General features: G+C 38.9%; 1 protein-coding gene across 26 annotated transcripts in view; it reads left to right on the forward strand.

Annotated features, from left to right (window-relative positions):
- Window positions 1–26,652, forward strand: part of PKP4 (plakophilin 4) — a 249,719-nt gene that overhangs the window by 191,931 nt on the left and 31,136 nt on the right. For 16 of the 26 annotated variants that reach the window (XM_021076442.1, XM_021076441.1, XM_013984156.2 and 13 more), the window contains 4 exons: window positions 4,840–5,028; window positions 6,914–7,130; window positions 16,083–16,215; window positions 17,306–17,519. In XM_021076442.1, the coding sequence (XP_020932101.1) occupies window positions 4,840–5,028; window positions 6,914–7,130; window positions 16,083–16,215; window positions 17,306–17,519 (753 nt within the window). Of the gene's footprint in view, window positions 1–4,839; window positions 5,029–6,910; window positions 7,131–16,082; window positions 16,216–17,305; window positions 17,520–26,652 lie in introns of all 26 variants that reach the window. The other 10 variants (XM_013984155.2, XM_013984159.2, XM_013984165.2 and 7 more) reach the window with 1 other exon arrangement.

A 26,652-nucleotide genomic window follows, 5' to 3' on the forward strand; every position in this document is an offset into this window, starting at 1 on the left:
TTTTTTTTTAGAAGTTCACATTGTGGCTGAGTGGGTTACAAACTTGACTAGTGTCCATAGTAAGGATGCAATTTTGATTCCTGCCCTTGCTCAGTGAATCAAGGATTCAGCATTGCGTGAGCTGTGGTGTAGGTCATAGACATGGCTTGAATCTTATGTTGCTGTGGCTGTGGTGGAGGCTGGCAGCTGCAGCTCCAATTCAACCCCTAAACCAGGCACTTCCATTTTCTTCAGGTGCAACCCTCAAAGGAAAAAAAAAAAAAATGTTTTTTTAAATGCCTTAATAGTGCAGACTAAAATGTGGATTTCCTTACCTACTGCCTTGATTTTTAGCATCCTGATGGGAAACGCACCAAGTTCTTACAGTTTATCTTCGTATGTCACTTGGATTAAATTAGAAAAACATCAACCATGTTGCTGATATTACAGACACTTCTGAGTTTTTTCATGATGGATTTCCCACATACTGTATAGACTTTGTTATTTTAATTCAAATGAAACTCATCTTAAGTGTTTAAATGCTATTTTAAAAGTAACATGTATACAATGGTTAAAATTAAAACTCTGCAGGAAAATATAAAATGAGAGGTGAAAGTCTCACCTTCCTCTTAACTCTCACCCAACCCCACTCCCCAGTGTATGTATCTTCCAGAATGTTTGATTACATATATAGATATATATGTTACAAACTGATGTACATGCATTTTTTTAATGCTGTTGCTTTTATATATATCTTCTAGACCTTGTTCTTTTTTAAAAATATGTCTGAAAGTTCTCAAGGGATGCCCAGGACCCTATTTTATAGATGTAGCATAATTTCTTTAATCACTTCTATTAATAGACTTTTAGGTTGTTTCTTATTTTTAGCTCTTAGAGACAGTGATACAATATATATCATTCTTCCTGCTTGTTTGCACATGGGTACTAAGACAACTGTGCGGTTCATTTCTGGACGTACAATTGCTGGATCAAAATATGTGTGTATATTTTCCTAAAGAAATTCTGTCAAATGGCCCCCAGGAAGGTTTTATAGATTTCTGTTTCCCCCAGCCTGTTTCCTAGACCTTCACCAGCCCTGCATATTGTCAAAGTGTTTCATCTCTGCCAGTCTGGCACTTAAAAAGCTGTACCTCATTGTTTTAAGTTGCCTGTGTTGAGTTGATTGAGGTCGATGATTTCATATGTTTATCAGCCGTTCTATTGCTTTTCTGTAAACCACAAGTTTGGGATTTTTGTCCATTTTTATAATTTGTAAACATTTTTTTATACTTGAAATAAATTAGCCCTTTATAATATACTTTTCAAGGGTTTTTTTGTTTTGTAATTTGTTTTCCAACTTTTTTTTTGGTATTTCTTATTTATAGAAGTTTTTGATACTTTTGTGTGATAAAATTATTATCCTTTCCTTATGGCTTCTAAGAAAGGTAAAGCCATTTTGAGGTTTTCTAATTGAATGCTTTTGCTCAGAGAATTAATATTGAACCTGATTTTGAGTTAAAGGAAATTCCTAGTGGAGAAACCACTTCTTTTTTATTCAGCCATCAGAAAGGTGTCCTTGGCTTAGATATTTTCTGTGTGCCTCTGAAACGTATGCAGCAGAGTCAGGTAGGAATCATTTATGACATTCTGCCGCTGAAGGAAACCTTAAGAGATAAATACTTCACAAGATTTCTCTTCCCCCATTCGCACCCCCCTTGTGTATGTACAACATCTATGCAGAAATCTATTTTTGTAGTAGAGTGAAAAGGAAGCCCAGGAAAGAAAGTGAGCACATAAAGAACTGTCTCCATGTTTAACCCTGAGGGCTAATCTCCTTTGGCTTAAAAAGCCTGCTTCTCTGGCAGTGCAGATGATTAGACTTTGTTTCAGGGGGGAAAAAATTATACCTAGCCTATTACAGATTTTTTTTTCTTCCAGAATACGACAGTCTTCAAAAGAATCAAAGGCTTTCTTAGAAGTATTCTAGGGAGGCTTTGTTTGCCATCATCTATCTACCTGAATGTGGATTCTAATTTACAAATATCTTTTATTCTTATTTCAGAAAGTGCTTGTCATCATATTTGCCATGGTTCTTGATTTCAAGGGATTAATAAATAACCTGCTAATTGATAAGCCTAAAGCAGTATTTTTTAATAGATTCAGACACTTGGATATTTGGTGATCATAATTTCAACAATGATGTTAAGTGTGTATAAATTACTTCCTACAGCAGAAAAATATGTCTGCCCTAAAACATTCATTTCAGTATAATCATAGCATATCAAGACAAGTTTTGAGAATAAAAAGAATTTGTACTTGGAAGATAAATTTATGTTTGTGTTCACTACCTTGAAATATAAAGGTTTTAAATCACAAGGAATACATCATTGCAATAAGTAAACTAATATGTATCTGTGGAATTGCAAATAGAAATGATTGGTTGGACAAATAACATTGTGTAATATCAGTATTTTCCATTTATTTGGAGGGGTAAGGTCATTAAAAATCTGTGGAAATACTTCTGGAAAGATTATTTCCCATTATAGTGTATCACCTAAAGTAATTTCATCTCGCTAATAATCCTATAACAAGTGAATGTTTAGTGGATATTTTTTATAGTTCTAAGTGGTAAAAAGCTCATTTTGTTACTTTTCTTATGAAGTTATAGTACATGTTTACAAAAGTTTTCATATAACATGGATTCCAGGAAAGACTCCAGCCAAATCCTTGCACAGGGGACTATCACATTGTGGATGGGACAGAATGCTTTGGTCTCATTTCACATCACAGTGAGGGTGGGCCACAGGGCTTAGCTTGCCTCTGCCCCAGTGTGAGTTATCTTCAGAGTCTAACAGTGTTCTTGGCTCTTCTGAGTGTTAAAAATAACCATCTCATACTGGTAAGATTACCAAGGACTAGGTATGTCTACCCGCCCACTTTATGTCACCATTAACAAAAACAATGCCTGCGCTTTTGTTCAGGGTACTCACGGGCTGTATAAAGAAATGGGGTTCATACTGTGCTAAAAATGAGAAATCTGCCAGTGAATAAAAAGCCAAAATCCTCAAATAAGAACTTGACGATAGCAATTAAAAATGTCTTTAGGAGTTCCCGTCATGGCGCAGTGGTTAACGAATCCGACTAGGAACCATGAGGTTGCGGGTTCGGTCCCTGCCCTTGCTCAGTGGGTTAACGATCTGGCGTTGCCGTGAGCTGTGGTGTAGGTTGCAGACGCGGCTCGGATCCCGCGTTGCTGTGGCTCTGGCGTAGGCCGGTGGCTACAGCTCCGATTCAACCCCTAGCCTGGGAATCTCCATATGCCGCCGGAGCGGCCCAAGAAATAGCAACAACAACAACAACAACAATAACAACAACAACAACAACAAAGACAAAAGACAAAAAAAAAAAAAAAATGTTGTCTTTAGAGTTATGTGGGCTTCTGTGGCCCTGGTAAGCTTACCTCCCTCTGTAACCTAAAGTTTGTGGAGGGCTCAGGCCAGTTCAGGGTTTCTCACACCACGTCCCATTGGTCCTTGAGAAGTAGCTTTGTCCAGTGTCAGCTATATGGCGACAGAACACAGCCCTCCCAGGAGGTGGCTCCCTGATGGGGATGGATCACATTTCCTTTAGGACTCTATTTTCTTGATTTTGAAATGTGAAAATTTGGCCGAGTAATCTCCCAATTACAAGATTGCTATAAACCTGTGATCTTCATTTTTAGCAAGTGGGGAGCCAGTAGTCAAAACCCACATTTATTTATTTAATTCCTTTCCAGGTCACATTGCTGTCCAGGGTGGGCAATAATCATTGATTTCAGAAGCTTTATGTATGAACTTTCTTGCCACTCCTCACTAAGCAACATATAATTATCACTCACATTCAGGTCCATTTATTTTTAGCTATGATATGATTAACCTGGCTAACAGGATGTGAACAATTGTATCTTTTTTTAAATTGGTTACTCTGTTGATTATTTGCAGTCTTTTAAAAAGCAAATATATGCTGCCTGATTTCAGATAGGTTTGTGCTTTCTTTTGCTCATATCTGGAATGTGACCTTAATTGATACTCCTACCAAGCGACGTTTTACTTACTAATGATGACAAATCACAAATTTCTGAGCATCACAATATAGAATATATTAATTCACTTTTTTAAAGAACATAAAATATTTGGGTTTGAAATCTGCATTAGTTATTAACAATTTGAATGGAAACGTATTTGAAATGATTTACTGTTCTTAATATACTAACTTTGTACTTTTCCTTTACACTAGAAAGAAGGTAAACAAGAATCCGGTATGTGGGTGCCTGCAATAACAACTGTTTTAGTGTTTTGTTTTAATTGCAATAGCAAATAATAAACTAATACCTTGTAAATCTTATTAGTTCACTGATGCTATTTTAAATTTCATAACCTAAAATTTCATGTGTTCTTATAAAATTCATGGATGAATAAGTTGAGACAAAGTTCAGAACAGCCCTTGAATATCAACCTTTCTTAAGAACTATTATGTAGGCATTGTCTTAGGTATTAGAAGTTAAAGCCATAAGGGACATGATTTCATTCTGGTTTTGGTCACCCTCATAAAATTGTTTACAGTTGGGAGATAAATTTCAAAGTGTCAAACCATCTAATAATTTCATGTATTTTTTTTAAATTTACTTTCATCTTGCTGCCAAGAGAAAGTTTTATTTTTTTAATGTATCTGGTGTCCTGTTGTTATCTGGCATACCTCTTTTGCAAAACTCACTAGGTTTGGTGTTTAGACTCAGTGTTTGGTCCTATTGATTAGGAGTTATTCTTTTAACCTCACCACAGTTTTTTAAGTTTCTTAATAATGGAATTTTCCTGCCTCTAGGCTTACGGAGCTCCTATGCTAGTCAGCACAGCCAGCTTGGACAAGACCTGCGTTCAGCTGTGTCTCCTGACTTGCACATCACTCCTATATATGAGGGGAGGACCTACTACAGCCCAGTGTACCGCAGCCCAAACCACGGAACCGTGGAGCTCCAGGGATCACAGACGGCGCTGTACCGCACGGGATCAGGTGGGCGTCAGCTCAGTTTCACTGGTTTCCCAATTTCACAGGCCCAGAAGAAGGATTTTACTGAGATTGGGTTTCCTATTAGAATGAACTCACATTGCCCATTTGGTTGTCAGATGAGCAGCTATGAAAGTAGATCAACCAGTAGTAAAACAGAAGTTCATGTAGTACGTGTTTATAGGTGATAAATTTTTACCTTAGTTTGATCTAATCAATGAACATAGTGATTGTAATTTAATTCACAAATAAGTTTTTTAGAGCTATAAATCTGACTCCTTGTGTTGGAAATAAAACAGATGTAGAAAGGAAAGCCTTTTTTGGAATATTTCTTTGTAATTTTTGTTGCCTCGCACAAATACATGCCTTAGCTTTGATTTAGCATGTCTGTAGGCTATGTGTATTTGACATTACTTTTTTTTCAGATACTGAATTTCCTCTGAATGCTTAAATGGTAGAATGTGAAATAAATGTTCCTTATGATGGACTCAGTCTGGGACAGAGTACCTTTACGGTGGTTATAAAAATAGGGAGCTAGTGCATTGCATCCTTACACCCCCAACCTCACATTTGTGCCACACCATAGTGACTGATAAAGCAGAAGTTGTAGCCTGTGGCCATGTGAGCTGCCAGGTTGTGCTACGCTGGCTCATGAAGTTTTAAGAGGTCCCTTATTTAAAAGAAAAATAAAAAGGAGTTCCCACTGTGGCACAACAGAAACAAATCTGACTAGTGTCCTTAAGGATGTGGGTTCGATCCCTGGCCTCACTCAGTGGGTTGGGGATCCAGCATTGCCATGAGCTATGGTGTAGGTTGCAGATGTGGCTCAGATCCCACATTGCTGTGGCTGTAGCGTAGGCCGGCAGCTGTAGCTCCAGTTCGACTCCTAGCCTGGGAACTTCTATATGCCGTGGGTGTGGCCCTAAAAAAAAAAAAAAGAAAAAAAGAGTACAGATTTATTAAAATGCCCATAAGTAAATTCCAGGTAGCAGTGATAATGCCCTAAAGGCACAGCTCTTGGAACTATGCCTTACAGAATACCACTAGGGAGAAGACTGGATTTGAACTGGTTCTTTGCCAAAAACATAGTTTAGTCCACTGTGGTATTTTTCTTGTAATAGACTGTACCAATTTTTAATAGATGTTAATGAGGAAATAATTCACTCATTATGTTCTATAAATTGAAAATTTTCTTTTTTATTATTAAGAAATAGTGTTACTAAAATACGTTATTTACAGAAAGAATATGCAGTAATTGGAAAGATAGCTACTGCAATGATTCAGAAAGCAATGTTAAATACAGTGTATAGTACTTTATACATAGCACCACACAATAATTTTAGGGAGTAGCTTTAGAAGAATTTGGTATATTAGTCTTCTTGTGAAGTATATTTTCCAATGTTATCAAAATCCACAGGTCTATAAGTAAAATGTTTATCAAAAATAACTTGTATTTCCTAAGTGTCCAAAGTTTTATGGTTTCAATTAGCTATGACTTCGAATAAGTATTTTACTTGTTTATTGCTAAATGAAGTTATGAAATTTTGCTATTTATTTGTAAGATTAGTTTAATTCTTTCTCCACATTTCACTTACAGTTTTGTTACTGAGTCTTAAACATCTTAAGATCTACTATGTAAGCAGATTTATAGTTTTATTTGTACTCTTTCCTGCTAATAAAATTCACATGGATATTGTTTGTGTATGTTAAAAACTTCAGTGCCTTTTTTTAGCACCCCTGATCTGTAAATTGGATTGGTAAAATCTAAAAGTAAGCAACTTATATAATTGTTAAAAACTATAATCCTTAAAATTAAAAATATTTTGACTTTGAAAAGTATCGCCTTGTGTAGAACATACTAATCTTTTTTAAAATGTTGACTTTCTGGTAGGTGTTGGAAATCTGCAAAGGACATCCAGCCAACGAAGTACCCTTACATACCAAAGAAATAATTACGCTCTGAACACAACAGCTACCTATGCGGAGCCCTATAGGCCGATACAGTACCGAGTGCAAGAGTGCAATTATAACAGGCTTCAGCATGCAACGCCGGCAGATGATGGCACCACGAGATCCCCATCAATAGACAGCATTCAGAAAGACCCCAGGCAAGTACTGGTCGTGAGTCAACAGAAAGCTACCACATCTCAGGAGCCAACCAGTGCCTTCATTCTGACATTTCAAGTTGCCGTGTCTATTAAAATATCAGGAGTTCCATATCTCTAATGTTTCCATTTGCTTTCCAACTTTATAGGTCATTGAGGTTAAGTTCATTTTAAAAATAGATTCCTTCTTTCAGTGTTTTAATAGTAGGAGAATGCATAGGTCTGTGTGAGTATCTGCATCATCCATCATTAAAATACTTCACTAAGGCAACTATCTAGGATATGGGATAGCCTCTTAGTCTGAATTACACAGAAGATTTTAAAGGATCATTTTATGCCTTTTCCTTTATCCTGACTTCCTAGACGATGGCTTCAGAAAATGCATATGATTGTTGTGAACTGGGAAAGACCAGTGTCATGTATGTTTTGAAATGTATTGATCAATATTGTGTTGTGCCTTCATCAACTAGGTCCTTTGAAAAGCTTTCTGCTATTTAGGGAGTTCCCGTCGTGGCGCAGTGGTTAACGAATCCGACTAGGAACCATGAGGTTGCGGGTTCGATCCCTGCCCTTGCTCAGTGGGTTAACGATCCGGCGTTGCCGTGAGCTGTGGTGTAGGTTGCAGACGCGGCTTGGATCCGCGTAGGCCGGTGGCTACAGCTCCGATTCAACCCCTAGCCTGGGAACCTCCATATGCCGTGGGAGTGGCCCAAGAAATAGCAACAACAACAACAACAAAAAAAGACAAAAGACAAAAAAAAAGAAAAGCTTTCTGCTATTTAAAGGAAAATTGTTTTTAATAAATTCTCATATCTCAAAAGCAAAAATATTTGGCAAGTAATAGATGTTTCCTCCTTTTAATTTTAAAATGTAAAAAACATGTTTTATTAAGATAAGTATGAGTCATTTAGTACTTGATTGATTTTTTGAAAAACTGGCTTCATCTTTAATGAAAGCCATTTAAAATATTCAGGAAATAAAGATATTTAAAAACTGCAAGAGAATTTTAACTTCTGAAAGAGTGAAATTATTGCTAAATTTCAAGCAGCTTGAGTGTTATTTTAAGGCATGTAATAGCAAGATTTCATTCATTCTTCACCCACAAGTTGTTTCACTGAAAAATTATTGTAATTGTCGATTCATTTATAGCAACCTATCAACTTATTCTAATGAATGTGAATAAAAAACATGAGTAAGGTTTTGGTTATTAAAACAAAATTACCTAAAGTAGTTTTGAGTTAAGTGGGATGCCCCCTGCTTCACTAAAACCACTCCACCTATTCACTCGTTTGCCTAAAATTCTTTATAGCTTATACATACATTTGGTTCTGCTGCTTCTGTTTTTCACCCTTCTGTCATTTTAAGGATTTTTTTTTAATTGTCTGATAGCACCTCTGGTATCATTAAATCAAAAATATTTTCACACGATTTTACTTTTGAATGTCCTCAAAAGAACAAAAGACGAGGGCATCCTCATAGATGCAAAAATTCTCAAAAGAGAATTCTAGGTAATTTAGACCACACCTCGGCTGAACCTGAAGAGAATAGAACAGCTACCCAGAAAAGCACTGATTAGAGCTTTGAGTTTGGTAAGCATTCCTAAAGATTTTAGTTTTAAACTCTGATATCAGCTGATTCACTATACACAAGGATTTCATGTCTGATAATTTACTTCAGGTATTCATAGTTTGATAATTTCATAGTCTAATGCATAAAACTGTTATGTGAAAGTTTACTCATATTACATTTTGTAAGATGAATAAATGATTATAATAATAGGTACATTTATTCTGGTTGAAACGAATCCAGATGAATTTGTGGTTTGACTATTCAAATCAAAGTAAAAACTCATGACAATTATTACTTAATTCTTATTTTTAAAAATAGAAACTTTAATATTTTTATTCACTTCTAAACCTGGTTTCTTTGTCTTCAGTGCTACATTATAATTAGCCTGAAAATTTCCCTGTAAGACCAAAGAAGTTGTTGATGTTTTCTACATAAAAGGATGTGTGTTTTTTAATAGTTGCCTAGTTTGGAAGCAAAATTTATTAGTAGTACAGATAATTCATTTGAAGAGAGTAACAAAGTGTTTCCTATGGAAAGTGACAGTGATTGAAAGAATGACTGTATTCGTGGTGTTCTTTTTGAGCAGGGCTTCAGCTGTGATGGCCAAGGGAATAATTTCATTTATCATCCCCTTGACCTTTTTGTTGTTGTTAAATGTTTCACTTCTACACACATTATAAAACCCATAATATATATAGTATTATCATTTTTACTGTAAATAGTTGTCTTTTAAAGAAATTAAGTTAATTTTTTAAAAGATAGTCTTTTTTTTTTTTTTTAGGGCCATACCCGCAGCACATGGAGGTTCTCAGCCTAGGGGTCCATTCAGAGCTGTAGTTGCTAGCCTACACTGCAGCCACAGCAACACGGAATCTGAGCCTTGTCTGCAGCCTACACCACAGCTCACGGCAACGCCAGATCCTTAACCCACTGAGCAAGGCCAGGGATCAAACTGAAACCTCATGGATGCCCTCATTAACCACTGAGCCACAACGAGAACTCCAAAAGATAGTCTTTTTATTAACCTACGTATTTATTTATAGTTCTCTTCCTATCTTCCTATAAATTCTAGTTTCTATCTCCACTCATTTCCCTTCAGCCTAAGGAACTTTCTTTAGCCTTTCTTGTGTTTCATGTTTACTGGCAACATTCTCTCAGCTTTAATTTATCTGAAAATGTTTTTATTTCACTCATTTTTAAAGGATATTTTTGCTAGATATAAATTCAAGACTAACGAAGTTTATCAATGCTTTAAAAAAATGTTGTTTATTGTCTTCAGACTTTCATTGTTTTTGATAAGAAATTGGCCAACATTTGTGTCATCCTTCTCATGAGGTAGTATATCTTCTCTCTGGCTGCCTTTGAGATTTTTCTTTATCAGTGACCTTCAGCAGTTTTACTCTAACAAGCCTAGGTATAGTTTTCTTCATATTTAACCTGCTTGAGATTCACCGAGTTTCCTTAAATGTTGGTTAATGATTTTACTAAAATTGGGACATTTTTAACCATTATTTTTTAAAATATTTCTTCTGACCCCAAATTCACTCCTCTCCTGGGATAACTTAACATCATCTCACAGGTTACTGAAGTTCTGGTCATTTTTTTTTTTTTAATTTCTTTTTCTGTCTGTCCTTCAGATTGGACATATTTTTATTGATCTGTCTTCAAATTTGCTGTTTTTTTCTTCTGTGGTACCCAGTCTATTGCTAAGCCCATCCAGTGAATTTTTTTTCAGATACTTGAATTTGGCTTTTTTATGGTTTTCATGTCTCCAGTGACATTCCCCATCTATTCACTCCTTATATACATCTTTTCCTTTATGTTTTTGAGCAAATTATAATAATCATTTTAAACTCCTCTGATCATTCCAACATGAGTTTTCCTCGGGTCTGTTTGTTTGAGGTTTTATACATCCTTGTGAGTGATATTTTCCTGTTTCTCCTTATGCCTAGCAGGTTTAAATTATATCCTAATTGTTGTCAGTGACACATTGTAAGAACTTTGGCTTATGTTACAAGTGTTTTTGATCCCATCACAATTGGTTTTGTTCTTTGTTAGGACAGGTCTATTTTAGATTTATTTTATTTCTAGTGCATGGCCCCTCTGTGGCATGGTTCTTACTCCTAAACATGTTCTTTGTGGAGATTAAATGCTGAGGTAATCAGTAAGGTCTATGCTATGGCTGGGCTGAAAGTCCAATATCATCTGGTATATGTCCAGCTCTCCTTCCAGCAGCAGCTACTGTCCTACAGCCCAACGAAGGACTTGTGCGTAATCCTTACACAGTATCTCCTATGGATACCTCTCTGCTCTCCAGTATCCTACTCTGCAAATTTTAATCTATTTAGCATCTCCAAATTCCAGTCTTCCCCCCTCAGTTCACTGAGTCCATTATGCCCATTTGAACTCATTTACTGTGCCATGATCCAAAAGTGCCCTTGAGCAGAAAGCCAAGTAAATATGGGTTCCCAGGATGATACACCCCCTTTCAAGGATTACATTCTTATGTTACTTAATGTCTAGGAGCTAAAATGTGTGTAATTTTCTCATACATTTAGTCCAGTTTAATGGTTGTTTATGGTAGAAAGGTGAAGTTCAGTACCAGTTACTCTATCGTGGCTCAAAGCAGAAGTCTGGGCTTCTATTTCAATGAAGCAAATCTTGGCAAGCATTGATGCCATCCAGCCAGTCTATGAATTGTTTAGGGGTCTTTCCAGGGTAAATTTCTGCTGAAAATTAAGATTGTGGTTGATTCCAACCAAGCCCAACTGCCCATCTTCAGCTGGACCCCACCCTTTGTGTTGTCTGGCACTGGTTGTACCCCAGATGCTAGGAAATCTTGACCATCCCTGTGCCCTTCAAAGACGACAAAAATATGTGTTTGTAGTGATTGAATCATCAAGGAAAGATCAAATCAAATTGCCTTGCACTCTACTAATTACAGCATGGATTTAAAATATAATAGGCTTTAGACAGATTTTTCATCAAAAACAGTGAACATAATTTTAATGCATAAAAGGAAATCTTTTTTTTTTTTTCACTTTTTTTAAGGCCACACCCGCAGCATATGGAAGTTCCGAGGCTGGGGGTCCAATCGGAGCTGCGGGTGCTGGCCATAGCCACAGCCACAACAACACAGGATCTGAGCCACGTCTGCAACCTATCCTACACCACAGCTTATGGCAACAAAACTGGACACTGGATCCTTAACCCACTGAGCAAGGCCAGGGACTGAACCCATATCCTCCTGAATACTAGTTTGATTCATTTCCATGAGCCCCAATGGGAATTCCAAAAGGAAATCTGTTTATTACAGAGAATGCCCCTACTTAGTATAGTTCATTTTTCAGGAATGATGAATAGTAGTAAAAACATTTAGCATAATTCATAATATGTAAAGTACTTTAACATGCATCATAGTATATAATATCATATCATAGTATGTAAAGTACTTTAATATGCATCGCCACAATTTAATCATCACAGCCAGCCTACGAAGAAGTTAGCAATGATAGTTTTATTGTTCCTATTTTCCAGATAAGGAAACTAAAGTTCTAAATAACTGGTTTGCAAAATCATGTCGCATTTGAAGGACCTGAGGCTTAAAGATAGGCAATCTAACTTCTGTGGTTTTTTTCCAGCCTTTCTTGGCATTTGTGGTTTCCTTAAGGCCTGTTAATGATGATAGCATCCAGTTTGTCCCCCAAGCCAGAAATCTCCATCTCACTCTTGACTTCAGTTTTCAGTAAATCATCTGGCAGCCATGCAAAGAGTAGATGGGAGAGAGGATGATATTGAAATGGAGAGAACATGTAGGAGTCATGTAGAGGGTCCAGACAAGAAGAAAATGGATGGATTTTATTATTATTAAATATTTTGGAGGTGATCAATGGAATTTGCTGATGGGTTAGATGAGAAGGATAAAGGAAAGAGAAAAATCAAAGATGGTCATATTTTATTTTTAGCAAATGTGGAGATAGTGTATAGTTTCTTTGCCACCATTCTTTTCTGATTCTGGTACATTTTCTACTTGGCCACCAGAGTTATCTTCCTTGTAACTGTGACCGTGTTGCATTCTCTCACACCACCTTTAAAACCTCCACCAGCATTATGTTCCTTGTGTGTTGGGGCAATATAGAGACCACTAACCTCCACTTCTTAATTACTAATCATGAGTTCCTTGTCTATCTATATCTAATGTTACTTGAGAGTGCTTACCTCAACGGGCCACAGTCAAGGTAGGTGAGGTAATGCCTGTAAAGCTTTTAACATAATATCTGATACAAGTATTAATCTATAAGTAATAATTTATGTTGTTGGTATGAAGACTAAACATTTTTGTTAGGCATACAAGACCCCATACATAAAATCATGTCTTATTCAATGTTTGTATATCCAGCAGCTGGTATATCACCTGTAGCCCAGTAAGAATTCACTAATGAGGGGTTGGTGTGTGTGTGTAGATGTAGGATGACCTTTGCAGTGGATGAGACAGTTAAAACATGGAGCCTTCCCAGGAGACTGTGGGCTTAAAAACTGGACAATATAAGTATCACTGGGTCATTAATTTAAAGCTTTTTTTTTTTTTAAGGCTTATTCAGGAATAATTCATCTTTTAAATGATTATTTTTTCCATTATAGCTGGCTTACAGTGTTCTGTCGTCTTTCTACTGTACAGCAAAGTGACCCAGACATACATATGTATAAACATTCTTTTTCTCATATTATCCTCCATCATGCTCCGTCATAAGTGACTAGATATAGTTCCCAGTGCTATATAGCAGGATATCATTGCTTATCCATTCCAAAGGCTATAGTTTACATCTATTAACCCCAAATTTCCCAGTCCATCCCCCTCCCTCCCCTTCCCCCTTGGCATCCACAAGTCTGTTCTCCAAGTCTTTGGGAAGATTCATTTGTGCTGGATATAAGATTTCAGATATAAGCGATATCATATGGTATTTGTCTTTCCCTTTCTGACTTACTTCACTTAGTATAAGAGTCTCCAGTTCCATCCACGTTGCTACAGATGTCATTATTTTGTTCATTTTTATGGCTGAGTAGTATCCTATTGTGTATATATGTACCACATTCTCTTAATCCATTCCTCTGTTGATGGACATTTAGGTTTCCATATCGTGGCTATTGTGAGTAGTGCTGCAATGAACAGGCGAGTGCATGTGTCTTTTTCAAGGAAAGTTTTGTTTGGGTATACATCCAAGAGTGGGATTGCTGGGTCATATGGTAGTTCTATATTTCGTTTTCTGAGGTACCTCCATACTGTTTTCCACAGTGGTTGTACCAGTTTACATTCCCACCAACAATGTAGGAGGGTTCGCTTTTCTCCACACCCTCTCCAGCATTTGTTATCTGTGAATTTATTAATGATGGCCATTCTGACTGGTATGAGGTGGTACCTCATAGTAGTTTTGATTTGCATTTCTCCAAATGCTGAGCATTTTTTCATGTGCTTGTTGGTCATCTATATATCTTCTTTGGAGAAATGTCTGTTCATGTCTTTTGCTCATTTTTCAATTGGGTTGTTGGCTTTTTTGCTGTTCAGTTGTATAAGTTGTTTGTATATTTTAGAGATTAAGTCCTTGTCAGTGCATCATTTGAAACTATTTTCTCCCAATCTGTAAGTTGTCTTTTTTTTTTTTATGGTTTCTTTTGTTGTGCAAAAGCTTGTCAGTTTGATTAGCTCCCATTGGTTTATTTTTGCTTTTATTTATGTTGCCTTGGGAGACTGACCTGAGAAAACATTTGTAAGGTTGACATCAGAGAATGTTTTGCCTATGTTCTCTTCTAAAAGTTTGATGGTGTCTTGTTTTGCATTTAAGTCTTTAAGCCATTTTGAGTTTATTTTTGTTCATGGTGTGAGGGTGTGTTCCAGTGTCATTTATTTTTTTTTGCTTGTTTGTTTTGTTTTTAGGGCCGCACCCACAGCATATGGGAGGTTCCGGGCTAGGAGTCTAAATGGAGCTACAGCTGCTGGCCTACACCAGAGTCACAGCAACGCCAGATCTGAGCCACATCTGCAACCTACACCACAGCTCACGGCAACTCCGGATCCTTAACCCACTGAGAGCGGCCAGGGATTGAGCCCGCAACCTCATGGTTCTAAGTCAGATTTGTTTCCACTGCACCAAGACAGGAACACCGCAATTTCATTGATTTACATGCGGCTGTCCAATTTTCCCAGCACCATTTGCTGAAAAGACTGTCTCTTTCCCATTTTATAGTCTTGCCTCCTTTGTTGAAGATTAAGTATAGGTGTCTGGGTTAGGACTAATTCATTTTGACTAACAATTTACTTCACCTTATTAATAAAGTCTGAAAATTTGTTGCTTGTGAGCCATTTGTAAGAAGCTATATTTATGTAATATAAGCATAAAATCACATTTAGCAAGGGTTCCAAACAGTGAGCCAATCAAATAACATTACAAAGCTCTGATAATGTGATGTTACCTTAAAAAAAACATAGTATAATAGTATGTATATGTATTTAGTATGAATGTGTTTTAATTGTAAAAGAAACGGGATGGCATAGAGGAGTCTGAAGGCTGATGCCTGGGTCCAAATGTTGCTCAGCTCTTGACTAGCTGGGTGACTTTAGGCAAGTCACTGAGCCTTTCTGCTGCAACTTCCTAATACTTATGGCTGCTATAAGAATAAAGGAATTTGTATAATATATAATATATTATATATATATAATGGCTAGGATAGTGCCTGGCATGGAATAGGTGCTCATGAAATATCATGTGCTATTTAGTAACAATACAATTTTTTGAAAAAATCTTTCCGCACACATGTGCACACTCGGTTGCATATGTGAAAAGAAGACCAGCAGAAAATACCAGCAGTGGTTTTCTCTAGATGTAGGATTACTGTAAAAACATTTTATATTATGTTTTATGTTTCTTATAATCAAGAGCAACCATATACATTAAATTTCTTGCAAATCATCAGGCACACAGTGTTTCCACTAGCCCTTCTTCCTCCCTACTCAAGTGAGACATCTCACCTCACTGAAGTGTGCTTATTTACCTGAGCCTTGCACCGGCAGCTTTCTTACATAGGTAGAAAGGCATAAGATTAGAATCAGGAGCTGGAAAACAAGAATGAGAAAGTTACTCCTATTCAGAGCTTCCTTTGTTCTCCTGGATCTTTCTCTGCATCTGTGCATCATGATTTCTTTCTGATCATAAGCATCTGGGCCTCTGCATATGTTCATCACCAGGAAAACATTATTCACATGTATGTGCATTTTTAAGATTTTTTTTTGCCATTTCCAGTTGTGGTCTCAGCCTCTTCTGACAGATGTTTAGTTCAGTGTGCTGCTAGAACATGGGCCATCCTTTATGAATCCATGTTTCTCTCATGCAGGGAGTTTGCGTGGCGGGATCCCGAGTTGCCTGAAGTCATTCACATGCTGCAGCACCAGTTCCCTTCAGTTCAGGCGAACGCCGCCGCCTACCTGCAGCACCTATGCTTTGGGGACAACAAAGTGAAGATGGAGGTACAGGACCAGTGCCCAGGATGCCAGAGTTGGGGGTGGGGTGATGGGCAGGCAGAGCCCTTCCATTTAGCAGTGGCAGGTTGTGTGCTTAAGAAATGACCAGATGTCATCTAGAAGCCCTTTTAAAGGGATCTATTTAGGGGTGGCAACACTCACGGCATATGACATCCTGATACTACTTACTCTTTTACTTCTCAGCTATGCTTTCAGTATTTCTCAGGAAAAAACTGGGATGAGAGTATTTTTTGAGGTGCATTTAGCATTTTCAAATCATATGTCCACCTACTAGCTTATTTATAAAACAAGCAAAATCAATTTAACCTGCATTTTAAAAGTATTTTCTCAAAATCTGTTAGATACACAGTACATTATGTACTTATGACCTCATGTATTTTATGAGAGTCTGCTCACAATTGGTGCCAACACAAAATTAAGTGAAGTTACAAAAGATTTATAACCATTACTAATACTAAACATATATGAATATTTTATTTCAGATTTTAAGGTTTAGGGGCATTTATAGAAACAGTGAGTCATTGATATTGGCTAGATTTGATGTTGTAGGCATTTTTTTCAGACTTTTAAATGTTTTTCACCCCTTAAAATTCCAAACACACAGTTACAGACCTAAAGGTGGAAACTAAATAAAGCCCCCAAATATTTCCATACTAAGTGGAAGAGAATTTAGGGAGAGTAGCCTAGAAAAACAAATGACTTCCGTCAAAAATCCCTTCCTGTGTTGTCTTTGACCCTGCACTCGGCTTTTTTGTGCATTTGCTCATTGCACTCAGAAGTGACAGCATAATCCCTGTGTGCCTTCAGAGGGTGGAGTGTGACTGTGCTGCCTGCATGTGGCCATTAATCTACTTCAGTCTCCCTTCCCTTCTTTAAGCCATGAACCTGTGAAAAGAGCTTCCTCTTGGAGAATGTCCTTAAGATTTATGGAAAATGTGTTACTTGGAATAGAAAGTAACCTTCTGAAATAATCTGGGGCTGTCTGTTTTCTGCGCTCCTTCTGTAACAGACTTTTATTTGATCTTCGATTGACCACATGTCATTTAGGCCTGGTACCTTCTGTTTTTCACTCCAGGTGTGTAGGTTAGGGGGAATCAAGCATCTGGTCGACCTTTTGGATCACAGAGTTTTGGAAGTTCAGAAGAATGCTTGTGGTGCCCTTCGAAACCTTGTCTTTGGCAAGTCTACAGATGAAAATAAAATAGCAATGAAGAATGTTGGTGGGATACCTGCCTTGTTGCGACTGCTGAGAAAATCTCTTGATGCAGAAGTCAGGGAGCTGGTCACAGGTGGGTAAAGAGTGTGATCTTGTCTTGGGGGAAGTGTGAAAACTATCTAGTCTCTGCCCTTGTGTGGTGGCATTGTGAAGGACCCAGGATGTCTAGGTAGGAGGCAGTGGAATAGTGCTCACAGCTGTGACGGGCTATGTCTCTACCAATCTCCTGACTCAGAAGGCACTTGCCTTGCCACAGCATCACCACTGTTAACATCATTTACGGTACTCGTTAATGCGTAAGTATCAGCCAACAGATGTCTTGTTCACAGAGAGCTGAATACGTCATTTTTCGTTACATATTCCATAGTGATTACTTGTTTTAAATAGACTGGCTCTCCTCTATCATGAAAATAAACTCTATTTAATGGATTGGCTACCTTCCATTTCAGGTCAGCCAATGTCGGAATGCTTGGTGGTGTCTCAGATTCTTCTCTAGTACTGAAGATATAAAGATGAGTAAAACTAAGTCCCTCCCCTCAGGGAGTACTTTGACTCCAGAGGAACTCAAGCGATTCTGTGAATGTCAATGAGGAGTGCAGGTGCTAGGACTCGGTACATGTTGCATTGGGCGCAGAGCAGATGAGTAAGGAAGTTCCCTGGTCAGTGTGAAGCCAAAGTTGGCCTAAAGGTGGAGGAGGCATTGGCTGGGTAAGCAGGGGAGCTATGTCCAGTTACAAGCAGAGGCTTAGAGACAGCCTGGGATGTGAGGGTGCAATTACCAGCAGGAGGGTGTTGCCAAAGGAGTCAAGACCAGAGAGGAACACAGGCCTGGTTGGGGAACTGGTGAGAGGAATGTGTCCCACATGCAGGTGGGGGTGATCACAGGGAGTCTAGAGGTGATAGTCCGGCTATATCAGTGGGAGAAAGAAGTGGTGGGCAATGGATAAGAGGGAACAGTGAGAGAAATAGCTCATGGCCTTGGCATGATAGTCCAGTGTGGGAAGTGAGAGACCCAGAGGAACTGAGCAATGCTGTGTTTTGAGGTCAAGGTGAAAGAACAGCTCTGCAGGAGAGCAGATTAATGGCAGCACCATTTATCATAAGGAATTAGGGGGAAGCACTGAGTATTCATTGGTAGGAAAATGGTTAAATAAATGACAGTACATTCACACAGTGAAACCACAGATAAAAGGTAAAATAAGTACATTAGAGCTTTCTGTAGCAACAAAGATAAATCTCTAGAATGATTTGCAGAATGATAAGCACAGCATGATACTCTGGTGTAAGTTTTAAAATATGCAAGTTGAGGCTATAAATTATTTTTTGATATAGGCACATGCAATGTAAAGTTTTTCGTTGGAATGATAAAAGACAGATTCAGGATAGTGATTACATTTATGAGGTGAAGGTGGATAAAAAGGGAATGGGGTGTATAATCCACCTCTGCTTCTTTAAAAAGAAAGGGAAATTGGAAACAAGATAAAATGTTAACACAGCTGACCCTAGAACAGCATGGGGGTTGGGGGCGCTGACCCTCTGTGCAGTCAGGTCTGTATGTAACTTATAGTTGGCCCTCTGTGTATGTGTTTCCTCTGTATCTGTGGCTCCACATTCATGGATTCAACCAACCACTAATTGTGCAGTACTATAGTTTTTACTCTTGAAAAAAATATACTCATAACTGGACTCATGCAATGCAAATCCATGTTGTTTAAAGGTTAACTATTTAATAAAGCTAGGGGTGGTGGACACCTGCATGTTCATTTCATATTTGCTATGATATTTTTCATGCTTGAAATGGTTAATTTAAAAAATTTTAACAACAAATTTTTTCAAAATTAATCCCATTCTCCACTGTCTCCCACTATGAAATCAGAGCTGTAGGTTCCATCAGCAGTAATTCAGTAACACTTAGAAATACAGAAAACCACCTTAAACCTAATATTTAAGGGGAATAACCATTCTCATAAGATATTAATGTTCAAAATAAGTACCCTGTACTTCAAATAAGGTATGTAATTTATGTACTAAAAGTATAATACACCTTGTAGATAATCTTACACTCCAGAATGGACTCCCTGCCCTAATGTAGCTTGAATATTAATGCTTTAACACATCTAAATTACATATTATTTATTTCATGTACTCCTGCTTTCTCAAGTACTTTTGAGGCATCAAACCCCCTCTCCCAGCAGAAAAAAGTAAATTATTTACATACTATGTATTGTGTATTTATATAAAATGAAAGTTAGAACAAAATAAATAGAATTAGGAAAAAAAGATTAAACACATACCTATTCTAGAAGTTAAAACAGTCACTATAAATCCAAAAATTTGTCCTAAGCTCCCTGTTAGGGAGGCGTAGAGGAGATGGTGTTATTTGCAATATATGGGGTTTTTTCCCTTGCTTCAATTTCTTTCCCATTACTTTGAACTTACTGGATAACACTCAAGTATTTTCTCCCAGGAACTCACCTGTGCAGCCATCAAGGTGCAGAATGATGCCGGTGGGCTCCCCATGGGGCAGCAGCAATCTAGGGACAAGCTGACCTTGGAAGCATGGCCTCCACTCAGATTTGGTTTTCTTTTGATTAACTAGGCAGATTTATCATGACTTGGCCATTACATCCATAGTGTACAGCTTTTGTCTCTTCTGTCATAATTTCTCACAGAAAGAAGTCTTGGCTGGGTTTTTGTTTCTGAGGTTTTATCCTCAGGATAAACTGAGCTGAAAGAATTTGTATGATTTAGTGATAAACAGGAAGTAAAGTGCATGAAAGTTTAGTGATTTTTTTTCATTTTAGAATAAATCCAATTTATTTGAAGTCGAGCCAGACTTTACTGCTAAGGGCTTTTCTGTACTAATTTACCTGGTGCATACTCTGGATGTGAGTGCTGATTTAGATGCTTTACTCCACATTTGAGCATTTCTGTGTGGGTACAGTACTAAATTGCTGAGAACAGAAGATGTTTTAAGACTTGGACCTTGACCTTCAAAGGAGGATATGAGTTTTCAAAAGGCTATTACCCTAATAGATTGTATCAGTTCCAGTGTAAAACTAGCAACAACCTCTGATATTTCTTTTTTGGAAATAGCTGCCAGTAGGTTTTAGGCTTTTTTTTAGAAGTATTTTTTTGGCCATACTTATCGGGTAGGAAATATTAAGATCTGCTTTATAGCTGTACTTTTACCTGCAACAATTTATACTGAGTGGACTGATTGCTTATGAAATATTTTCTTCAAAAGTAGTCTCTGTTTTGGAATAGGAGTAGGCAGTATGTAAACAATACTCTCAACCGACAGTATGCAAAGGAGTTGGGCCAGAAGACTTCAGAAGTGAGTTTCCAGTTTTAAAATGCTAAATGTCAGCCCAAGTTTGATTTGTATGTAAACATTATCCACCTAATATGAAACTACCAAGTCATAATATAAATCTCATATAGTTGTTTGGGTGGAGGTGGGAGTTGTGTTACCATGTGTATATATATTTGTAGGTTAATATTTATGGCAATAAGAAAAAACACTCATCCACATTTCTCAGTCCCACAATTTAGTGGTACCAACTTTAACTGAGGATCAGTAATGTTTTAAGAGTAACTAATCCTTGATTTGTTTTAAAGAATAACATCAAGAGATCCTTGAGCTCTTTCATTAACTGTTTCTCAAGTCAAACACAAGCTATCTTTAAATCAAGAGGTTGAAGGGGGCCTCAGAATTCATTCTGCCCAGTCAGCCATCCAGTGCATGAAGCCCCTATATGACTTCCATACATACGTAGCTGCCCACCATGTGCTTGTATCCACCAGGACAGGGAGCTCATTAATATGTGGGGTTAAGACTGAGCAGTAGGGTTATCCAGAAAACAAAAGACAATAGGTAAGAAAGATAAGCCCTCAGGAGTTCATTTTGCTTATGAGTAGCCCTATAAGTGAAGACCGGTTAGCCCTAAATCCAGCCTTTCAGGCCTTTCCTAACTAGGAACCATTTTCAGTAATACATGTTCTCCAAACATGGACAGCGGAATGCTGTGTGACCACACACACTCCCCCCACCCCCAACCCCAGCACTCCCTATCAGCTGCCCATCTCCTAAAAGGTCCCCTTTGAAAACAGCATAATTCTTCCAAATTTTAATGTTCTGCCACTGTCTCCACAAAATACTATGGCCCTGGCCGACCTTGCACCATGCTTGGCATTTGTAGGTATGCCCTAAAGTTTTTTCAGTGTATATTACGGTCAACTTAGCATCGTGAAATGTTAAAGCAGGGTGGACTATTGTGTTCAAAATACTGTCTATTTGAATAAGTTACTATTCCCTTGAAACTAGGTATTCCATTGTTCTTAATATTAAGGAATCAACCTAGTTATTAATCCAAAGCCTTTTCTTTTGGTTCCTTTTGCTTCAGTTTGTCATTTTTAACACGCTTAAATGAAGAAATGTTTGCTATTCTTTTAAAAAGATGCCTCACCTTTGCTATAAATGTAATAACTGTCCAGGGCCTGCATTTTTGGCCACATCTTTATTTTGCAAGAGGAAAAAGGAAAAATACTTTGGCCAAGTGTATTTTCCCAGGACAGTAAGGCTGTCATTGTTAATTAAAATAGTTCTCCAATATGTAACATGATTCTTGTGTTTTCTTCATTGTGTTGAACATTTTCCAGGTTGAAATCTAATGAGCTTTTCTTCTAGTAATTGCTGATATGTGTAGGTGCTGGGGGTGAGGTTTTTATTGCAAAGATACTTTTTGCCTTTATTATGCTTAAGCCTGAAAGCTGGATGAAGTATGGTTGTTCCCCAGTTGGGTTATAAAATGAATGTCTGCTAGGCCATACACTGTGGATGGAAAGTGGGAACATTTTGCCACTAGAAGATAGGTTGAACTCATTTGTTCAAGATAATTAAATAGTGTGTCTAAGGTAGGATATATGAGTTTCAAGTTATTGAGCATCCTGAAAGCATCATTTTTTTAAACTATAGTGATCAAAGATATTGCATAGAATCTGGAGGCCTACCTTTTAATGCACCAGATGTCCCCAAATTATCCTACTTCTCTTACCCTCAATAACACTGGTGTTAAATACCCAAAAATTGCCTTTGAATAATAATGGACTTTGTTTAAATGACTGCTGTATTCACATTCCTTCCAATCTAGCAAGTGATTATTCATCCGTATGGCCAAGTAAAATATTTCCACACTGTTTATTTCAAAATTGTTGGATGCCAACATTGGATTCCAGACACTAGGAAGAACCTGAAATTAGGCATATTCCCTTCCTGATCATTAGCTCCATATTTCTAATTAGACAGCAAATTAATGAGAAAATGATGGTTGTGCACCAAGGAAGGGTAGATGGGCCAGGCTAAAGTTTAGCAAACAGCAGGGTGTCCTGTAAAGGGCCAGAGCTTCTTGGACAGGCATTCAGGCTTTTGGACTGTTAGGTGGCTTTACAGGATGAAATAATGACTAAACATGTCCCCTTGGCCTAATTAATGTACCTTCAGAACAGTCCTTTATTCTTGGTCCAGAGAAAAGTTGGCCTTTTACTTTCTGTCCTGCTTTTTGTTGGCCCCTAGAGCTGTCAGGAGCTGCATGGGTAGTTTTCAGAAATCCAGCAGTATCCCCTCCTAATTCCCAGCCCAAGTCAGTATCCTCCTCACTTAGCCCACTTTATAGAATAATAGCAACAGAAAATCAGAGTCACAGAACATTGAGCTGGAAAGGGCCCTAAAGAAATCCTCTTCCACTCTGTCCCCTGCAATACAGAATGGGGAACTGGGGTGCAGAGAAATAGAGTCCTAAGGTTGGCTTCCTGGCGTGCAGGCTGCAGCTCTTCCTTCCCTGTCTCTGCCTAGGCTGGCCTATCCCCAGGCCACCAAGAAGTGCAAGGAAGTCCCAAAATCTGGGGGTGCAAATGCCCATTTTCATGTGTCATTTACTGTGTTCTTTCAAATTACCACCCAAAGGGGAAAAGATTTTAAAAATCCCGCAATGTCTCCTTTACTTTCTCAATTTCACCCAGGAGTATAGAGAAATATTTTTGGACTTGGTCACTAGCATGGTCACATCAAACTGTTTCTCAGGTGTAATCATAAAACTTCAGGCTGGTTAGAAAACACATGAAACGTGATTTTAGTCCTGTAGCCATTTCAAGATTTATAGTCTGAGTATGGAAAGATTCGACCTTGTGAATGGAAAACGACCTATCTTGTGTGTAGGCTTCTGGATTCTGAGCAAAATGAGGAGGTTGAGTGGGGAGACTTAAAGGTTCCTGCAGAATTCAGGTGGTCATGGCTCAGGGTAGGGTCTCTCAGCACAAGACAGGCCCCATAAAAACGCTCCCTCAGTAAACCAGACACTACGTCAGTATGAAAAATATGAGGGCACATAGTGAAAATCTAAAAGAAAGATGATGCCCAGGAGACCCTGCCCAGACCTCTCAGGTACTTTGCAGCTTCTAGGTCTGTCTGATTTCCATGGCTTACGGCTGGGGGCACTTGTGTCTCTAAGCTGCTTCTGCTGGGACCAGACAACCAGATGGAAGACTTGGTGGTAGTTACAAATGAATAAGCACATTCCTGAAACATAAAAGTCAGCGGCGGAACCTGCAACTTCAGGGACTTTTTCCCAGCGACCTCTCGATGATTGTTTAAATGACCTAATTCTGTATGAGGCTGAAGTGGCCTGAAGAACAACCTGGGTGGCCAGGTCGCTACCCTCACTTCCACCTCCGCATCAGAGCAGTTCTTTGGGGAGGATCTCCCTTCATTGGACCTGTTCACGCTTACAAACCTCACCCTAACAGAAAGAATCGTCCTTTCTGTCCCTTAGTAGCAATTCTCAGTCCGCATTTCCAAGGGAAGTGTCTCTCCAGAGTACGCAGGACTGTGTGCCTACATGATGTCATTAATCCTCTCACCCTACCTCTGAAGTTGGGAAATTACGTAGATAAAAAGAATATAGTAAAACGCAAATGGGGGTCCGTAAATGGATCTTTAGAAATTGATAGATCTTTTCAAAGATGCTTTGGTTGCTGTGATCCACCTTTGTACCTGAAAAATCACAGAAAAACACCCTTATGTTCTTTAAAGACTCTATAAAGATCTATCATTCGGGTCCTTGGTCCGGGTGGGTGGGGAGAGTTTAAACAGCAGGAGCAGTCCCTTCAAATTGAATATGTAGGCTGGGGCCCACCATGTGCAGCATCTATGGCCAGCTGGGTCTTGAGTTCCACACAGCCTTTTCCTGGCTGGGCAGTTTCCTTCCCTTAGTTCCCCCTGAGCCCTCACTGCTGCTGCAGAAACCCAAGGTGACCACCATGACCGTGGCTGGGACTGAGTTGGCCGTCTGTGGTCTGGCATGGAATATGCATCAGCTGGGCAGGAAATCTCACAGAGTAACCAGGGAACAAGGCAAGCCCACCGATCTGGCTGGGCCAGGTCTCCCTGCAGGACCCAGCATTCGGGGCATCTGCACTGCCACCACTGAGGATGCCAGTCTACCAGCCAGCAAGCAGTGGGCAAAGTCTGGCCTAACAGCAGGGGTACAGGTCCTGTAAGCCAGGACCAGGGCTGCCCATCCGTCTGCTCTGGGGTCATTGCACACATGTCAGGAAGCTCCCCTGAGACGGTAGTCACATCCTGGGAACCCTGGAAGCGATGATCCACCACCATGACCTGTTTTCCTCGAAGTTTGTCCAGAGAAAGACATTTCTATAATTGAAGACAGTGCTTTTGCCCCACTCTCATAATAATTGCTTTCCCATTTCAATTCTGTTTCAGTTTCATTATTTATTCACAGCATTTCAGTCCCAATGGAATGTTTGAGTCATTTACCTTAAGTCACAAATGGCAGGCACTTCTCATACTGTTTTTCCCCCACTACCCTCTTGATTTCCTCGTTCCTGTTAACAGCACCATGTTCTCACAAACAGCTAAACAGCTGGATTATCTTCAGTTTCACTCTCGACTCGCATCAGGCTCAAATTCCCACCGTCCCACACGCCCCCACCTGTCAGTCCAGATCTCCAGCCCTACTCCTCACCTCATCCTCCAGGCCAATCCCAGTCTCAGAGTTCCCCTGTCCTGCTCCTCGCCCCCAGGCCCAGCCCGCTTCTCCCCAGCCCCTGCCCTCCAGCTTGAATGCAGCACTCTCCAGTTCTCCATCCAGGGAGAGGCAGCGTGGTATCAGAGTATGGACATCAGTCACGTTGACCTGTTTCCTTTCAGCTCTGTAACCCCTGGCAGATCCCCTCACCCAGTACCAGCTCCCCACTGATAAACACAGTACCTGCCCTTCATTTTCCTGTGGAGGGCCTGGCACAAACCACATGGGAGCCAGCCTTGTTGCTCTACCTAGGGGAGTGCTTTGTCACAGCTGCCCTGTATTGTAATTATTTGTAGCAAGGCCTCCTGGGAGCCAAGGACTCACTTTACTTGAATCCCTTAGAGTCTGGTGTGCCAGGAACAAGCATCTCCATCAGTGCTTTCCAGTAGAAGTGTAAACGAAGGACACGTGTCATTCTGATCTTCCTAGTGGCTACATTTAAAAGGAAAAAGGAACATGTTTATTTTAATAGTATAGTGTGTTTAACCCAAAAGTTCCAAAATATTGCTTCAACTTGTAAGCAACATAAAAATTATTAACGAGGTGTTTTACATGCGTGTTTTTCATCTCAGGTTTTGGTAATATTTCATGTGTATTTTATAGTTAGAGCGCATCTCAATTTGGACCAGCCACATTTCACATGCTTTGGATCCACCCACGACTAGTGGCCACTCTCTTGAACAGTATGTATCTAAGCTGTGCTGGGCTGTAAGTAATGTGTCTACAAGGCATGAGATACAGAGCTTTTCTGATGGCAGGGGCAGAGATGCAGCTGGCCCTGTTGTGATAGGATATAGTAGCCAGAGCATCTTGTCATTGCTCTCTGCCCAACAGAAAGTCATAGAGATTTATAGAAATGTTACTGGGGATAGAGGAGAGTTTCAGAGCAGCTGCAGAGAGAAGTAGAAGTGTGTTATTTCATGATCCTGAGTATTACAGCCAGAGACCATCTTGGGAATCACACATGAAAACATCTAGGAGCAGACAGGGCCCTGGGTTCAGAGGCCCATGTTCCTGCCTTGTTACCAGGCAAGTTGCACACCCTTGGACCTGTGTATGCAATCTGCAGCCTTGATGTTTTTATGTTTTTATTTATTTGTC

Source organism: Sus scrofa, chromosome 15 (genome assembly GCF_000003025.6).
Source record: "Sus scrofa isolate TJ Tabasco breed Duroc chromosome 15, Sscrofa11.1, whole genome shotgun sequence".
Lineage (NCBI taxonomy): Eukaryota > Metazoa > Chordata > Mammalia > Artiodactyla > Suidae > Sus > Sus scrofa.